This window comes from Erigeron canadensis, chromosome 7 (assembly GCF_010389155.1).
Source record: "Erigeron canadensis isolate Cc75 chromosome 7, C_canadensis_v1, whole genome shotgun sequence".
NCBI lineage: Eukaryota > Viridiplantae > Streptophyta > Magnoliopsida > Asterales > Asteraceae > Erigeron > Erigeron canadensis.
This window is the reverse complement of record NC_057767.1, coordinates 29795574-29812163: the sequence shown is the minus strand read 5'-3', so window position 1 is coordinate 29812163 and position 16590 is coordinate 29795574. Positions and strand designations below refer to the sequence as shown.

The 16590-nt window shown below is 32.4% G+C and overlaps 1 protein-coding gene across 1 annotated transcript; it reads right to left on the bottom strand.

Moving 5' to 3' along the window:
* Positions 1 to 9999: 9999 nt before the first annotated feature.
* Positions 10000 to 16239, bottom strand: LOC122607267 (probable protein phosphatase 2C 42). Its single transcript, XM_043780203.1, has 4 exons — positions 15471 to 16239; positions 13252 to 13622; positions 11700 to 11936; positions 10000 to 10425 (listed from the first exon to the last, which is right to left on the bottom strand). The coding sequence occupies exons 1-4, from the start codon at positions 15823 to 15825 to the stop codon at positions 10213 to 10215; spliced, it is 1176 nt and encodes a 391-aa protein (XP_043636138.1). The 5' UTR covers positions 15826 to 16239; the 3' UTR covers positions 10000 to 10212.
* Between the last annotated feature and the right edge of the window lie 351 nt (positions 16240 to 16590).

Below are 16590 nucleotides of genomic sequence, written 5' to 3'. Positions count from 1 at the left end.
GATGGAGCCGAACCCAGCCGTGCAGACACCGGTCGTTCCATCAAAACAGGCTGACAAACCTGAAGTAAAGCCGTACCAGCCCAAAATCCCATTTCCTCAGAGATTGGTGAAACATAAACTAAAGCAACAAATGGATAAATTTGTGAGTCACCTCAGTAAATTGCATATTAACATTCCATTTTTAGATGCAATTGTACAGATGCCAGGTTATGCAAAGTGTTTGAGGCAAATCTTGATGAATAAGAAAAATCTGGCGAGGGTGACAACTACAGTGCTTGAGGATGTTTGTTCAGCAGCAGTGACATGTAAGTTGCCCGAAAAACGCGGGGATCCAGGTAGTTTTACCATACCTTGTAAGATTGGTAATTTATCTGTGAAAAGAGCCTTAAACGATTTAGGAGCAAGTATTAATCTAATGCCTTCATCGATTTAATCTAAACTGAATTTAGGAGAACCGAAACCGATTAAAATGAAAATCCATTTGGCCGATAAATCTGAAATTAGACCAATGGGAATTCTAGAAGATGTGTTAGTTAAGATGGGCGGTTTGGTTTTTCCTGTCGATTTTGTGATTATTGAAGCAGATGAAGCATTAGATGTGCCTCTTATATTAGATGTGTATATCAGTCAAGTATTGTCAAACATTCCGGTTTTCATTTAAGATTAAAATTGCCTAACCATCTGTTCTCATTCTTGATTATGGTTGAGCTTTCTTTTTGATTACTGAAATGTGGTTCCTTAATGTACCAAGGTTTGATTTGTTTTCAGCTTGGATCTGCTTGAGGACAAGCAAACCTTAAGTGTGGGGGGATTTGATATGTCGTATTTTAGACCCATTTCCCACAATGAATATAGTTGTTTTAGCATGGTTTATAAGTCGTTTTTGTATACATTTGGTGCGTTTATGGTATTTGTTAGTGTTTCAGGCTACTGACAGGTGTTTAAGTGTAAATCTGGAGAAAACGACATTATTTAGGTGAAATAAGTGCTAACGGATGATTCCTGGAGTGTTTGGATGAAGATAGCGGAAAGTCAACGAAAGTCAAAGCTGAAAAGTGGGGAGTTGCCCCGCAATTGGAAAACAGAGGAGAATCATTGCCCGCAACTTATGAAGTTTCCCCGCAACACCTTCAGCTTTAAATCATTGGACGTCAACAAGTCAACGTGAAGCTGAACTAGGTCCGGATCTGGGCAAATTCTTTGGAAACGTATAAATAGCTTGCTTAATCATTCCAAAACCCTATTCCATCTTTTCCAGCCGTTTTTGAGGATCAAAAATGAGACTTTTCATCAATTCTTCTACCTTTGAAGATCAAGATTACGATTGGATTTATTTCATTCACTGTTTTCATTTATCATCATTCGGTAACGATGAATTCTCTCTATTTGATTTGTTATTTCATATTTAATATGAGTGGCTAATCGCCTTTTCATCCATCTTGATGGAGTGAGACATTATATAGGGATTGCACAATAATTATTAATTCAAGTGATTTGATTTAACGTGTTGTCGTGATCTTAATCTATTAATTCTTTGTTATTCAATTATTGATTGCGGATAACTTGTATTCATTGCTTAGTGACGACTAGGATTTGGGTATAAGTTATTTTGATTGCTTGGTTAGAAGCAATTGGTTCTATGACGGGTACGGTAGTGGGTAATTAATATTTGATAAGAATTAATGGGTTGATGGTTGGGTACTATCAATAGGCAAAATTGTTATCTGAAATGACCAAAACCATTGTTAAACTAGAGAAGTTATAAAAAGGCGTCTCGGGGTACCGGTCTTAATAATGAAACTAGTTTATACAAGAGAGTCGAATAAGTTGTTAACTTGACGGGTACGGGGTTGGCGATTAATTTGAGTCTCGGTCATTTAATCACTAAATTGAATTTGAACTTCATCAAACGTGCAATCTTAACATTTTGTCGAGCGAAATCAAGATGGGTGACCTTTAAACTATTGTTTAAAACAACAAACTCTTCTTTCGATTAATGCTGAGGGATTACTAACAAATTTAACTGACTTTGCAAAGTGACAATTCGGTCACAAAACCCCCATTTTTCTCTTGAATCACATTTCTTAAAACAATTGCTTACAAAAAGTCCTTGTGAACGATCTCGGATTTGCCGGTTACTATACTGCATACGAACGGGTACATTGCCCGTGAGTGTGTTGTAGTCAGTTTTCCAGTGATTCGTGTTTTATAAATTTTAAAGCTAGATTTCGCACATCACTTCTGATCAAAAAAATGCTGAAGAGTCTTGTTCTACGTGATTTGATTATGTTGGTCCTCTTACTACCGACGAGCTGATCCTGATAAATGTTGGAGTTATAAAGATCCAAAAGGGAATATTGTTCAAGGACCGTTTTCTCTCGCACAATTACACAAATGGAAAGATTATTTTCCTAACGATTTTAAGATTTGGAGATATTATGGGATCTTAAAGGATACCGTTCTCCTACATAGTGCCTTAAAGAGATGAACAAAGAATGCGGGTTAGATCTCTTTGCATTTGTGGTATAATGCAACGGGTGTTCGGTTTCTTTCATGGGAGGTCTTTCCTCTGGCGTTGCATTGGGATCTTCATTCTGACTTTAGTAGATGTCAGCATCTGGTGTGTTTGTCTTGTATCGTTGAAATTTATTATGTTCCTTTCATTGTTGGATCGTGCTTTGTACTTGCTAGTTTTTTACTAGCGTTTTCTTAATAAGTTTTAAATGCTGTTTTAAAAAAAAATTTCTAAATTCTAAAAGTCGGGTCAGAATTTTAAAATCCTATACTGGCTTTAATAGCTTGTGTATCATATGATTAAAAACACTATTGTATCTAAAAATCTTAAAATTTCTAAGCATAGAAAAAGGAAAGGGGGCCATAACAAAAAAAAAGTAAGCAGTGCAGCCTATATAATTGAGTAGAAGAGAATGGTATCCGCTCCATCTTTCTTTTACCATTTACAAAATGTTAAAAGTGGAAGCCATAATAATAGCCGTTGATACTTTATTTCTCGATCTTTATTACTTTTAAACTTTTCCTTTGACAAGACAAAAAGAGTAAATGAAGATAGAAACAAAACTTGGTGCCCATTAATATTTTTGCTACATATGATATTTGTACATTTGTCTCAACTAAGAAAGGTAAGGAAAAATCAAACCAAACGATTAAAAACCAGATCAAATATACGGTTCGGTTTTATGATTGAGTTACAGTTTCGTAAAAAAATCAAACGTTGTAATTAGTTTACAGTTTCGTGTGATAAATTGACCCACAAAAACCAAATAAATTTGAAAGTATATAGGATTTTAACTTATTCTTTATATATGTATGTTTGTCAATTTATCATAGCCATAAAGTATTATCCCGTCACTACAAATCATATTGCATTTGTTCACACTTTTAGGTGAGTGTGAACAAATTAAAAATTTTGTCACGCTTTTTAATGTGTAGAAATATATTAAATTAAAAGTGTGTGGAAATTTTTCCACACTAAAAAGTGTGTAGAAATAAAAGTTCACACTTTTTAGTGTGAACTTTCATAATTATTTTGTCATACTTCATTTGTCCACAGTAACTAAAAAAGTTACCGTGAACAAATGAGGTGTGACAAAATAAGTTTAAAATTTCACACTAAAAAGTGTGAACTTTTATTTATACACACTTTTTAGTGTGAAGAAATTTTCAAACACTTTTAATTCAATATATTTCTACACACTAAAAAGCGTGACAAAATTTTTAATTTGTTCACACTCACCTAAAACTGTGAACAAATGCAATATTGTTTGTAGTGCGTGTTGCGGGGCTTCTATAACCGTGATTGCATTTGTTATCGATGCGATTTTACAATCAAGCAAATAGTTTAACTAAAAAAGCCCAACAATTATAATGAAACAAAAAGTCAAAAGGTAACACCAAACCATTCTATCATAAATTTGTTTACTAAAAAGTTTATCATTTCAATTTTAGTGTATCTAGGACTAATATCAAAATCACTATATCATAAAAATGGTTGCTCAAAATGTGTTTGCCTTTGCTATTTATTCGGTTTTATAACCGAGCAAAAAAATTCAAGAAGAAAACCCAATAATTAAAAATGGTTTTGCTAAAGGAACCCTTAAAGACTTCATTCATCATAAAATTCAACTGGTGAATTTTTGATATGAAAATGTATAATTTTTTTATACTCATTAATTGAAGTCTTAAGGGTTTCATTTAACATTTCTTGAAAAACTAAATAATAATCAAAAAGTCAATGACAATACGAAAAAGTTTGTCAAATCAAATTTATATATATTTAAGAGTAATACCACAACTAGGACCAAAAGCTTGTTATATGAAATCATACATATGAAAGAAAAAAAAAACCAGAAAACGAACAAAAGCTTGTGATATGAAAGCATGCATAGACATGGGAAAAAGTTGAAAATCGAAACTAACTATCAGCAAAAGCTTGCAATATCTACTAATATACTAAAACATGATTGATGCTTTATTAAAACACCATTTGACATAATCTTCAAACGACATGTGTCACTTTAAATTTTAATACTTTAAAAATTAATTAAATATATTATTATAAAATAATCTATAATAAAACTAAAAGAGAGGGTTGGGGGTACACTTGGCACCCCTAATCCCTCTCCTTTAGCTTAATCCTTCATCCTTATTAATCCTCTAATTTTTTAATATTAATCTAAATTAATTTACACTTTTTGGTTTCCATCACCAATTTACACTTTAACCCCAATCTAAAACAATTAATTTACACTTTTTGGTTTTCCATTATCAATTTACACTTTAACCCAATTTAAAAATAATTAACTTACACTTTTTGATTTTCCATCACCAATTTACACTTTAACCCTATTTAAAAATAGGTAATTATACTTTTTGGTTTTCATCACCAATTTACACTTAAAAATAATTAATTTACACTTTTTGGTTTTCCATCATCAATTTACAATTTCACCAAATTTATAAATAATTGATTTACACTTTTTTGGTTTATTGGTAATCTATAATATAACTCACGTACGACAACAAAAATAAGAAGAAGCTACGATCAACTACAAAAGAGATTTTCTTTTTATATACTTTGCACATAATTAATCATTATTGTTATTGTTTAACATTGAATTCTTATGTTATTGTTATTGTTATTGTTATTTATTTTAATTTAATTTGAGGTTCGTTATGGTTTTTTCTTCAACAACAAAAAATATGAACACATTAGTTCAATTTGAAAATCTTAAGCCAACACATGTTAACCATCATTTACGACTCCGTTGTAACACCCCACTAATTTTAAGGTAATAGAAAATTTACCCTTTTTATTGTTTTAACATTTAATTTATTTCATAGTATTTTGTTTTAAGAAAAAGGGTTAATTTAGTTGGGATTTTAGTGGCTAGTGGGTATTATACCTTCTTATTTGAAATAAATGTGGCAAGAGAGGGAGAAAAAGCCAGACAATCTTCTTGATGGTTCCTAATTCCTTATTTTTAATCTAATAACCTCCAAATTTCTTCAAAATTATTCTGAATTAAGAATCAAAAAGATTTACCTTGCAATCAACCTCAAATTTATCAAAGAAGGAATTAATAATTACAATAATAATTCTTAGAAGCAAAAATCTAAAAGTAAGGGTTTGTACTTTGGTGGTGGTGGTCAAATTCTTCAGGAAAAAGAGAAGGGAAATTTGATTTTTAATCATACTATTGTTATTGGAAGGTAAGTAATCCTTATTAACTATTCATTTATAATTTAGGGTTTTATATTAAAGAAATTAGGGTTCTTGGTTATGAAATTTGAGAAGTTTTGATGAACCCTAATGGAAATTAAAAAGAGGAAAATTGGGATTTTTGAAAATAAAGTCTTTTTGGTAAAACTCCATGATGATAAACTATGTATTTTAGGTGTTTGGCTAGAAATATTATGAAATTGATTATGGAACTTATGATGAAAGAGTTTGAATAGCCAAACACCATAGTAATTGAAGTCATGATGAATTTAATTAGACAATTGTGAAGGAAATGAGTTTGTAGAACTCATAGCTATATATTGTACATTGTGTAGGTGGTGAAGAGCATATTATTGTGCATAATATTCAAGTAGAGTCTATTAACCAAAATCAAGGTGAATACATATGTATGTGTTCATAGTTGTGATATGAAGTTCATAGATGAGTAATCACTATGACACCATTTGTGTGAAATATGTAAGACTAGTAGATGATGATGTACCTACTAGCACATTTTATATGTAAGACTAGTAGATGATGAGATACCTACTAGCATATATCCTTGGCCAAGTAGAAAAGACATGATTATGCTTTGTTTGTTATTATTGTTTTGATTGATAATTGAATGGCTTAATTTGTTGTATGCCTTAGCATTGTAAAGATAATATTGGTCATATTCATATGTATTCGCTAAGCTTTAAAGCTTACTCTATAGTTGTTTGATGTTTTATAGGAATAGGTAGTAGTAGCAAGGACAAAGAGCCGGTGACGTGAAGTTAGAGTTCAAGTCTTGAAGTTCGGAAGAATTGACATTTTGGGTTATTGGCTAGACAATCCCTTCTTGATCACTTGACTCTTGATACAAACTTTGTTTGGTCTAATCAATCCATTTTTGATGTGAACACTTGAAATTATGTAAAGTGTTTAGTAGTTTGGGTTGTAAATGGTCATGTGTATATTTAGTGTGATAATGGGTTGGGTGTTTAACCCATTGTATCATAGTTTGAGTAACCCTATAAATGGGTTGTACAGTGTTTTGGTACAATGAAATATGTATATGGTAATCTCAGGTTACAGGTTCTTTTGAATTTGAAATGGTAATTTGGAATGAATGAGTTTTTGGAAAGTGCAGGAAATGTGATAAATTTTGAGGAAAGTTTCTGTGCAGGTGCCTCACTGCGCCGCAGTGGGGGAGTCCTCAGACCCACTGCGCCGTAGTGGGCTTGTTGGTTTTCTGCTCCGAGACTTTCCACTGCGCCGCAGTGGGTTGGTTTTTTCTCACTGCGCCGCAGTGGTGTTCTGTATAAAAAAATACGGTTTTTATGCAAAAGAGTTTGGGTCTTACATCCGTGTTTCTTTTTTAGTTTTCGTATTAACTAAGTTTTATATGACCTGGCTAATCTAAATATTAAAGTTGAAAAACAAAGGGTAAATTAGAATCAATATTTATATGAAATTTATTTTCATATTTTTCTTTTTTAAATTTCGTATTAATTAAGTTTTATATGACTTGGCTAATTTAAATATTACATATTAACTTTTGTATTTGTAACCTATATTAACTCTTAGGATTTTTAGTATGAATAAAATAAATGATGGTTACCTTAAAATGATTTCGAACCGAAGCGTAAAACAAAAATTGAACAGCAACGACATATAACTATTATGGAACCAAAAATAAGGAGCATCCACAATTCCATAAATTTTTTTCAGTATCTATTTAATAAACTTGATTCCAGTCTTTTAGCTTTGATTAATATATTTTGAGACTACCCGTCCAATGGACGGGTCTAAGCACTAGTAAGTACGTATCTATCGAAGTAACATGTCCATATTTAACTAGAATTCTAAAACCTATGTAGCACCGAAACGTATACGGCAAAGCGGCACGGGAACGATACGGGAACGGGGAAGGACAAAACTAAAAAATTTAGGATACGGATACGGAAAAGATACGACCATAAGTAATAAAAAAAATATATATTGATTTTGTATAGAGAGACACTTGAGACTTGAGAGATTATGTATAATTACATATGTATAATTTTATAATATATGTTTGATGGTGACCGATGATCGCGAATTAAATTTTTAATAATCAATTTTGGAATAGAAAAAGGCTGATGGTGATCTCCATTGTATAATTTAGTTGGTTTGTGTTTGGTGGTATGCATAGTCACAAGATGACAGACGTTTTTGAAATAAAAAAAACTCATTGAAACCCTAATATTAATTAGATACGGTATGAAAACTTCACAGAAACGTTTCGTGTATATATATAAACTTCAAGGAAACTTTTCGTACGGGTTTCGTATGAGTTCCCGTTCCCATGGAGTTTCCGAAACGGGTATGCCTACCTGTTTGGAGTTTCGGTGCATCATAGTCTAAAATTATTGAATAGCTTTATTGTTAAAACTAATCGTAGCCTCCAATATAATTTCTAATAATAATAATCTACATTTAGCTAAATCTACATCTACATCTACCAATAAAATAAAAAATGATTGAGATGTTCTTGAAATGACACGTGGCATAATCCTTGATCGACACGTGTCCTTTTAATTTATTTACTTTATTAAATTAGTTTTTGAATTTTATATAGATTCAATTTTCTTATTAGACTTAGAATTAAACTATAACTTTTAACTTATAGATACAAAACAAATTACGTATAACCTTTTCATCGTTTTCACTCATAATTTTTTTTTTTTATTTTCAATTCGTCAACTTCTATTACTTATATTACTTATAATAAGTTATTAACATGAATACTTCAAAATTTTGAGTTTACAATTCGAAATCACAAGAGTATTTGTCGTCATCCACGATGCTTACAAGTCCCGATTTTGATGTGATTGTAAAAACTTAAGATAAATCCAAAACTTTAACTAAACATATATTATATTTATCATTACTGTGTATTATAACTTTGTTTCGATAATTGGTTTACTTAAATTATAATTTATTTCATTCTCACAAATCATGTATGAGAATGATTTGAATTTTTTTATGATATAATATATATAGCTACCGTACATTGTACGGATATTAGGACTAGTGAAAGCATATATATGAAGAAAAAGCGAAAACCCGAAAACGACCAAAATCTTGATATGAAAGCCAATATTTATGTGGAAAAAACTGAAAAACAAAACCTACTATAACCAAATTCTTGTGATATGAAAGCATATATAGGGAAAAAAAATGAAAACCAAACCCCGGAAATAATGAAAAGCTTCCTATATGAAAACATATATAGGAAAAAAAAAACCCAGAAACCGAAACCCGAAATCTTAAATCTGATACTTGACAAACTATGGGCATGAACGCACGAAATGTAAATAACTGATTGGTGCCACGTGTTTGAATATTAGAGCCATGGTTTCTATTCATAACCATGAACTTCAACATATGTGGTAAGCTTATGTCGCGATCAATTATCGTATTTATTTTTATATGGTTTTGTTGTGCTATTTATTACTAAGATGCTGATAAGCTTATTACTGTTTGAAGACCATTGTTTACAAGATGTACTCAATATTCCCAAGCAAAGATTAAGTTAAGAATATAAGAGATCTTAACATATTTTGCAGATAAACAACGGAATATATAATAGTCTTTAATTTTATAATTTTTGTTATTTTTATTTCATTCTAAAAGTGTGTATGTAAAAGGCTTTTAAAAGCCGATGATGATCAGCCCAGCTACTTAGAGTCATTCACGGTTTTACTCAAGATCTTAAGTTTAATCCTTAGGGATGATGCAAGTGTAGATCGAGTGCATTAAGCACAAGTGCAAGAGGAAGTTCAAAAAAAGATCAATAAAACGTTCTGGAATGCGACGTGTCATTCCCGAAAACCCTAAGAAATGCATGGGAAAGGTCGGATTAACGCCGAAAAAAGTGATCAAAAATGGATTTGACCTAAAGTTAAGAAGTTCAAAAACAAGATGTCCTGAAAAGAAAATTCACGAAAAGAGTGGATCATCAAGTTTGAGCTTTGGAGTTTGGACGATTGAACAAAAGGTGGCTTTGGCGAAACAAAGCCTAAACAAAGTGATATTTTGATTCTCAATAATGATCCGATTACGCATGCAATAAGATCCGAAGAAACATAGATGTGTTAAGTTTATCAAACCCCCAAATTACAGAATCATAAAATAACTTAAATACGTACTACTTGTTATGTTGTATTAGATAGAAATCTGAAGGTTCTTTGTAGTACTAGTACCCAACATAATAGGAAACAAAAAGGGAAGGCTTGGGCAAAATTTTGACATTTATGAAGAATGGTTATAGTAAACATCAAGGTATTACAAAGACCCTTATGATTCAACAGTATCCCATAATTTTCTTTTCTAACTTTTTTTTTCTATTTTTTTTTTCAATCGCCTCAGAGATAAATTTAAACTCTATATCAACATTAGAATGATGACAAAAACCATCCTTGAATCGCCTGATAGTAGTAGTACATTTAGTGTTCCAATGCACTTCGAAGAGAGACGTTAGGACCGTTGGCCGAACCTCTACATATCTGATCATAGTTTAAAAACAATACAATTACAGTTATATCATCGTGGAAATGACGCCGAACCCGCTTATCAATCTTCCGTAGATCAGAATATCGCATTTCTCTTTTTTTTGCAGCCTCCTGTAGAGCAGCTTTCACTAGCCTCTTGGCTATTCCCTGAAACAACACAACCATCCACAATACTCTTCATGGGTTACACCTCAAGCAAAACTAGTTATATGAAAAGTATCACAGCATTATGCTTTGACAGTTTGGTATCTTGTAGATATGCTTTTACACATGAAGCCCACACACATATAATAGGTTTATATAGGCGGCAGAAGTTATACAAGAAGTCAGTAGGTCACTAATGCCGAAACACAAAACATGCTGAGATTCACATACAACATGACCATTTCCCCGCCTATAAAGTACGGATTACTATTTGCCTTATGCTCCAAGCAGAAATTAAATAAACAGTAGCTAACAAACCCACTGAAGTTAACCACAAGGGCGGTAGCCTAGTGGAAAAAGCTTGGTCTCTATAACAGGGAAAAACCTATAGGTCCCAAGTTCAAATCCTAGGAGCAAAAAAATATACCTCCTTGTGGCCACGGAGGTTCACCAATGACAACTCCAGGCTACTCGCAAAGCGAGTGGTCGCCCTGGAATTATTCGGCAGGCAAAGAGGGTTGGATACCTAGGTTAACCCAACAAAAAAGAAAAAACAAACCTAGGTAAGTTTAGTTATCAAGGTTCTATTTTAGTATGTTTCCTGGATCGTTGCCACAAATAACTAGTTGCTCAAAGAGTAACTAGAAAATAATACATCTTTGCATAAAAAAAAGAAGAAAGAAGGCTAATATGAAGACGGTGGCAAAAGAGTACCCCCTCTGCTCTCCCTTTGTTTTACTTCGACTTTTAAAGACAAACTCTTATTTGCCAAGATCATAAACATTAAATATCGTACAAATTTATAATTTCAACACATGATGTAGTTACCACTTACCAACACCAATTACTGTATCTTGGACTGATTTGGTTTATATTAGTGCCCTCTTGAGAAAATTCTAGGATAATCATATAATATACCTCTTAGGTAAATTCAGATCTATGATTTTGGACATGTTCCTAAAATGTTTGATAACCTTAAAACAAACTGCGTGTATAAAAATGTGACAATAGCATTCTCGGTATCACACAATGAATACTACTTACGAAAGTTCTCATTAAACACAACTTGTGAGCAGGTCTTCTTAAGACACTATTGATCACAAGTGGCTGCACTTGTTTGTTTGTTTTTTAAAGCATGATACACACACATATGAATACATATGTCAATCACTTATATATTAAAGATAGATCACTTATATAATCACAAAAAACAGCAGCAGGGATAACTATAATGATTGAAAATAAAACTAATATGAAAAAAGGCAAGAAAAGCTTACGGCACGTGGATTATTGTGAACGATTTCCACAGCTTCTTCATTACTCAGGTGTTCCCATAAACCATCAGAAGCAAATATAAGAAAAGAATCACTTGGGTGGATATCATGAGTAAGAATTGATGGAGTGGCAGACAGGATAGGCATAACCGTTGATTCAGGAAGTCGGAACTTTTGTGCAATTTGGTCATTATTGTACTCCGAGTGTTTCATATAAACATCCCCAATGGATCTTGAAACCTGCACCACATTCAAATATTCAAGTATACTATTATAGTCAATATTCGACCTGACAACATCACATATATGGTTCCAAATATATGCAATGTGTAGGTTCTAAAAACGTGAAGTTCAAGTACATCAGGAATGGCACGAACTTACGAACCAACAAATAAAATTAAGTGTATATAACCTATTTTACTCGTCAATAACAATCCTTTTTTTCAGCTAAAAACTTAAATTTGCATATGTTTTAGTACTTGTCACACCAAATAGCTTAAATCCAACTATCCAAGGAACCTCCAAAACGTACACAAAGCTACATCCAAAAGACCTATGTTTGTAACGACCTGACGGATAACTATGGGTCTATGCCATCATACTCAACATTTAGAAGACAAATACTACACTTGCAAAAAATTTACAAGCAACAATATACAAATACATGTGGCATGTGATGTGGACCAATCAACAGCGTGAGAAAAAGAAGGAAAATAATGAAATGAACTTCATTTGATTGGTATAAAATGGCGTGTATCAAATGTTTGGCCTCTCATAGCAACTATTTGAACAAAAAACTTGCAGTTAGTTACAATAAATCATTCAATTACAGTTCCATTCGTTATGCCATTTCTTGCATTCCTTATAATATGTTTTGTGGGTCAAACCATACCTTCATTTCTTTTCACCTATGTAAGTCCCATGATCACTTCATAATTTATCCTTGCTTCATACAAACGAGACGAACAAAATCATGGATTTTAATGGACTTCATGCCAAAAATCATAAAATATGTTGCTTTGTAGCCACTAATATGGATTATACCATATATATCTTACACATAAGGTCTTTATAATGCCCTCCCCGAGTAATAAATAAATTCGAAAATCAAAAAGACTTCTGTAGTCAGAATTACAAAACATAAAAGATATTAGCGTATTTTCATTATTCAATATGGTTTATACTATATATATCTTACACACAGGATCTTTGTAATGTCCTCCGAGTAATGATAAATTCAAAAATTAAAAGGACTATTGTATTTAGAATTACAAAACATAAGAGGAATTCTCAGTTTTTTTTCACTACAGAAATATAAATAAGTTCAGAGTATGCACACTGATACCCAACGTTGTACGTAAGTCCCGCCACAAATACATTAGTTTACGTTGTATCAGGAGCTCACTCAAGTATGCATTTAGAGTAATCAAATTGAACACAAAATCAAATTATTATCACAGACAAATAATTAAACATATGATACAAGATATAAACTATTAGCAAATTATGAAACAAGAATAATTTAATTTCAAGGAAAGAAAGCAATAGAAATAACCTGAATAATGCCTTTAACTCTCCAGACCCCATGCTTCAAGGCAACAATCTGCGGATCATGTGGGTGTAAATTTTTTAGCTCGTGTCTAACCTCCTCAAGATTGGCATTATGCTCTGATGACAACTGTATGGCCGCCATACCTCCCGTGTTACCGACTTTTTTACCAAGTACAACACGCGCATCTCCAAGATTGGCAACAAAAAGAGTTTGCTGATATATTACTCCAACCAAGCAACATGATCCGACGGTTGCAATGCTTGGTCGTTCATTAAATAACTCAGATACGAGAGCGGTAAATCCATTCTCCGTTTGAAGAAACGCATTTCTTATCGTCTCTGGGGTCACAACACCATTATCCTCAGCAGATGTTGCTGCACAAATACCAAACCTAAGAACAGTGACGTATAAATCTTTTCTTTTTCTCTAAAGTCTAAACCCTAAGTAGAAAAACCTAGAGGTGGCCAACTCAACCCATTTGTCCTAAAAAAGGGTTGCTGACTCATTTCCGGTTGTATTTTACTGTAATTGGTCAACAGATATAATATAAGGCTGCGTTTGGTAAAGAGATTTGAAATAGGAGACATGGATATGATTTCACTTAGACTGTTTGGCATGGGAAATATTATATGTGGAAAAATACACATTTCTCAAGTAATAGTTTTGTTATGGTTCGATTTCCATCCAAAATGGGGGGAAATGCAAGGAAATGAATCAAATGATAATTAGAAGGTTTTTTTTTTTTTGGTTAGACTTATTCATCTAAATGGGTTTATGCAAAGTTGCTTGAATTTTTAAGGTATTTGGTTACAAAGTATTATGCTCCCTAGCATTTCTCAGGTCAATTTCTCTATCATTACCAAACAATAAAATCTATCATATTTCTCCACGTATTTCATTTCTCTTTATTCTTTTTCCTGCTTCATTTCATTTCTCTGAATATCTCCCTACCAAACACTCCCTAAAAAGTTACCTAAAAATGAATAATGTCAAAAGTCTCCTAACATGTATATTGTATGCAAATGCTTACCATATCATATATCATTCTATTTAGAAAACTAAATTTCTACATATGACATAATTTCCGTAGTCATGTTTGATATAATAACTTCAAATGGAAGATGAGTATCCTCCTTATTCATTCTACTAAAACTAACAATGCATGTCGTATTTCTGTTATCATGCCACTACTAACAATGTGAACGAATAGCAAATGTTAAATCTAATAAAAATAACCATCTCAACTATTTATAAGTATTTACTTATGGTAAACATCCATAATACCTTTCTAAGAGTAAGAAATAAAGATGACTAATTGGTAATTGAGTAAATTCGGATTCAGATATTATCCGAAAAGACAGAAAACTGCATTTTCATGGGAAAGAGAAAGTAACGCCAAAACTTGAGTCATTCATAGAGTAAATCAATTACGTCAATGAGAAAACGTCACCATATCAATCTACCAAAGCACATGTCCAAACCAATTTAACACCTTTTTTATATTTTGAGACGGGAAGATAAACTCACTTTTGGTAAATTAATCGACATAATTCACTACTAAGTAAGTCTGAAAGCCACGTCTAAAGTATCACCAAACATCCATACATAGTTTGATAAATTTTCCGAACATAAATTGTTAATAGTATCTTTGACATCGACTATATACTCTAGTAATAAGAAAAAGTGTGCCTTTAGGCGTTTAGGGGTTCATTTTGCATGTAATTATCTGACTTTTCCAAACTCAAGTCAAAATCAGTTTCAAGTGTATAAATAGTCTGCTTCTGCTCATTTACACGTCATATAAAGAGTGACAAAGAGCCAAACGTTTCCGACGAAAGTGGCCATCGGTACCAAAAAAACGAACTTAATAACTTTTATTGTGCCAATGTTTATTATTAGCATTTATTTTGTTCTGTTTTTGTTTTTACAATGCGCGGGATCCCTACTCTGAGTATCTTCGTGCGTGCCATTCTAGAAGTCTTCATTTCTCGTTTTTATTAAGTAATGGCCACAACAAAACTACTTATTCCCTTATAAATTCCTACTCTATTGGCATAATCGAAAGATATCCTAACATAATTATTGCCTAAACCATAATGACATTAATTTCATCGGTGATCAGTCACAAAATAATACACACAACACATATATATACAAACACACATACATATATATAAAACATATATATTCCATGAATCAATCAGAAATATGAAGAAACAAACCTTGAAAATTCTGAAACAAGTGATCACAAACGTAACGAGCGGCATCGGGACCACCATGACCATCATAAACACCAACAAAAGTACCAAAAGGACCAGACTCTATCTGGCTCTGGTCTTCAAGAACCTGGTTAGCCTGAACAACCGCCATGGAATACTCACCACCACCACCGCATTTCCCGATATCTTTAAACCATAACAATCCATCTTTTTCAAAGTCATCGCCGCCGCCATTATTGACATTTCCATTAACACCAGAAGAAGAAGAAGGACCACCACCAGAATTACTACTTGTTTCGCCTTTATTAATAAATGGCTTCCAACAAACAGATAACAGATTCATCACATCTTCGAACATCCCACATTTCTTGCACAAATTCCCCCCCTCCACCTTCGAAAAATCCAATCTTTTGAAATACCCAGATCAAAAAGATTGTTAATTTTTGGAAATTTATTGATATTAAGAAAATCTAATTGAGGGAATTAAAGAAAGTTGATTGATTTTTGATTAGAGTTGGAATAATTATTAAAAGATGGGGATGAGGAGGTTGGTTTTGGTTTTGGTTTTGAATTGAATTTTGGTTTTGTGGGTATGAATCTTGGATTGGATTAATTAAATTAAATTATATATAAATAATATATAATTTATATAAAAGGGTGGGGATTATTAGAGAGATGGGAAGGGATGGATGGGGGGTGGAACCCTAAAGAAGGAGGGAGGGTGTGGGTGTTGGATGGTGGAGGAACAACAAACAAACAACAAACAAATGAAAATAAAAAATGAAAATGAAATGGAAATTCTAATTTTTAATTCATTCTCCTCCTCTCACTTCTAGTAAAAGTGATATGTTGTTACTTGTTATTTAGAGGGAAAAAAGTTAATGAAACTTTGTTTGTTTTGTTAGCTAGATTAGAAGCCCTCTTAAATCTTAGTTACACCAATTGTAGTTTACGCGTTTTACTTTCCCTTTTTAAATTACTAATAATAACCACACCCACCCGACACGTACGAGTCGTATGCAATTAGAAGGAAAAATCCATACATTGAGAAGATGAAGGGGTATGCAAAAACTATAGTTAGTAACTAATCCGCAATGTTTAATTTACTTCGTAAATGAAGAAC

What these genes read in the sequence shown, in the direction of transcription:
- LOC122607267 (XM_043780203.1), bottom strand. Translation starts at nt 15,825, where the DNA reads ATGTTCGAAGATGTGATGAATCTGTTATCTGTTTGTTGGAAGCCATTT. An exon ending in CTTGTTTCAGAATTTTCAAG is followed by an intron (nt 13,623 to 15,470) that starts GTTTGTTTCTTC and finishes GTATTTGTGCAG; the next exon opens with CAACATCTGCTGAGGATAAT. An exon ending in GAGTTAAAGGCATTATTCAG is followed by an intron (nt 11,937 to 13,251) that starts GTTATTTCTATT and finishes AATGTGGTGCAG; the next exon opens with GTTTCAAGATCCATTGGGGA.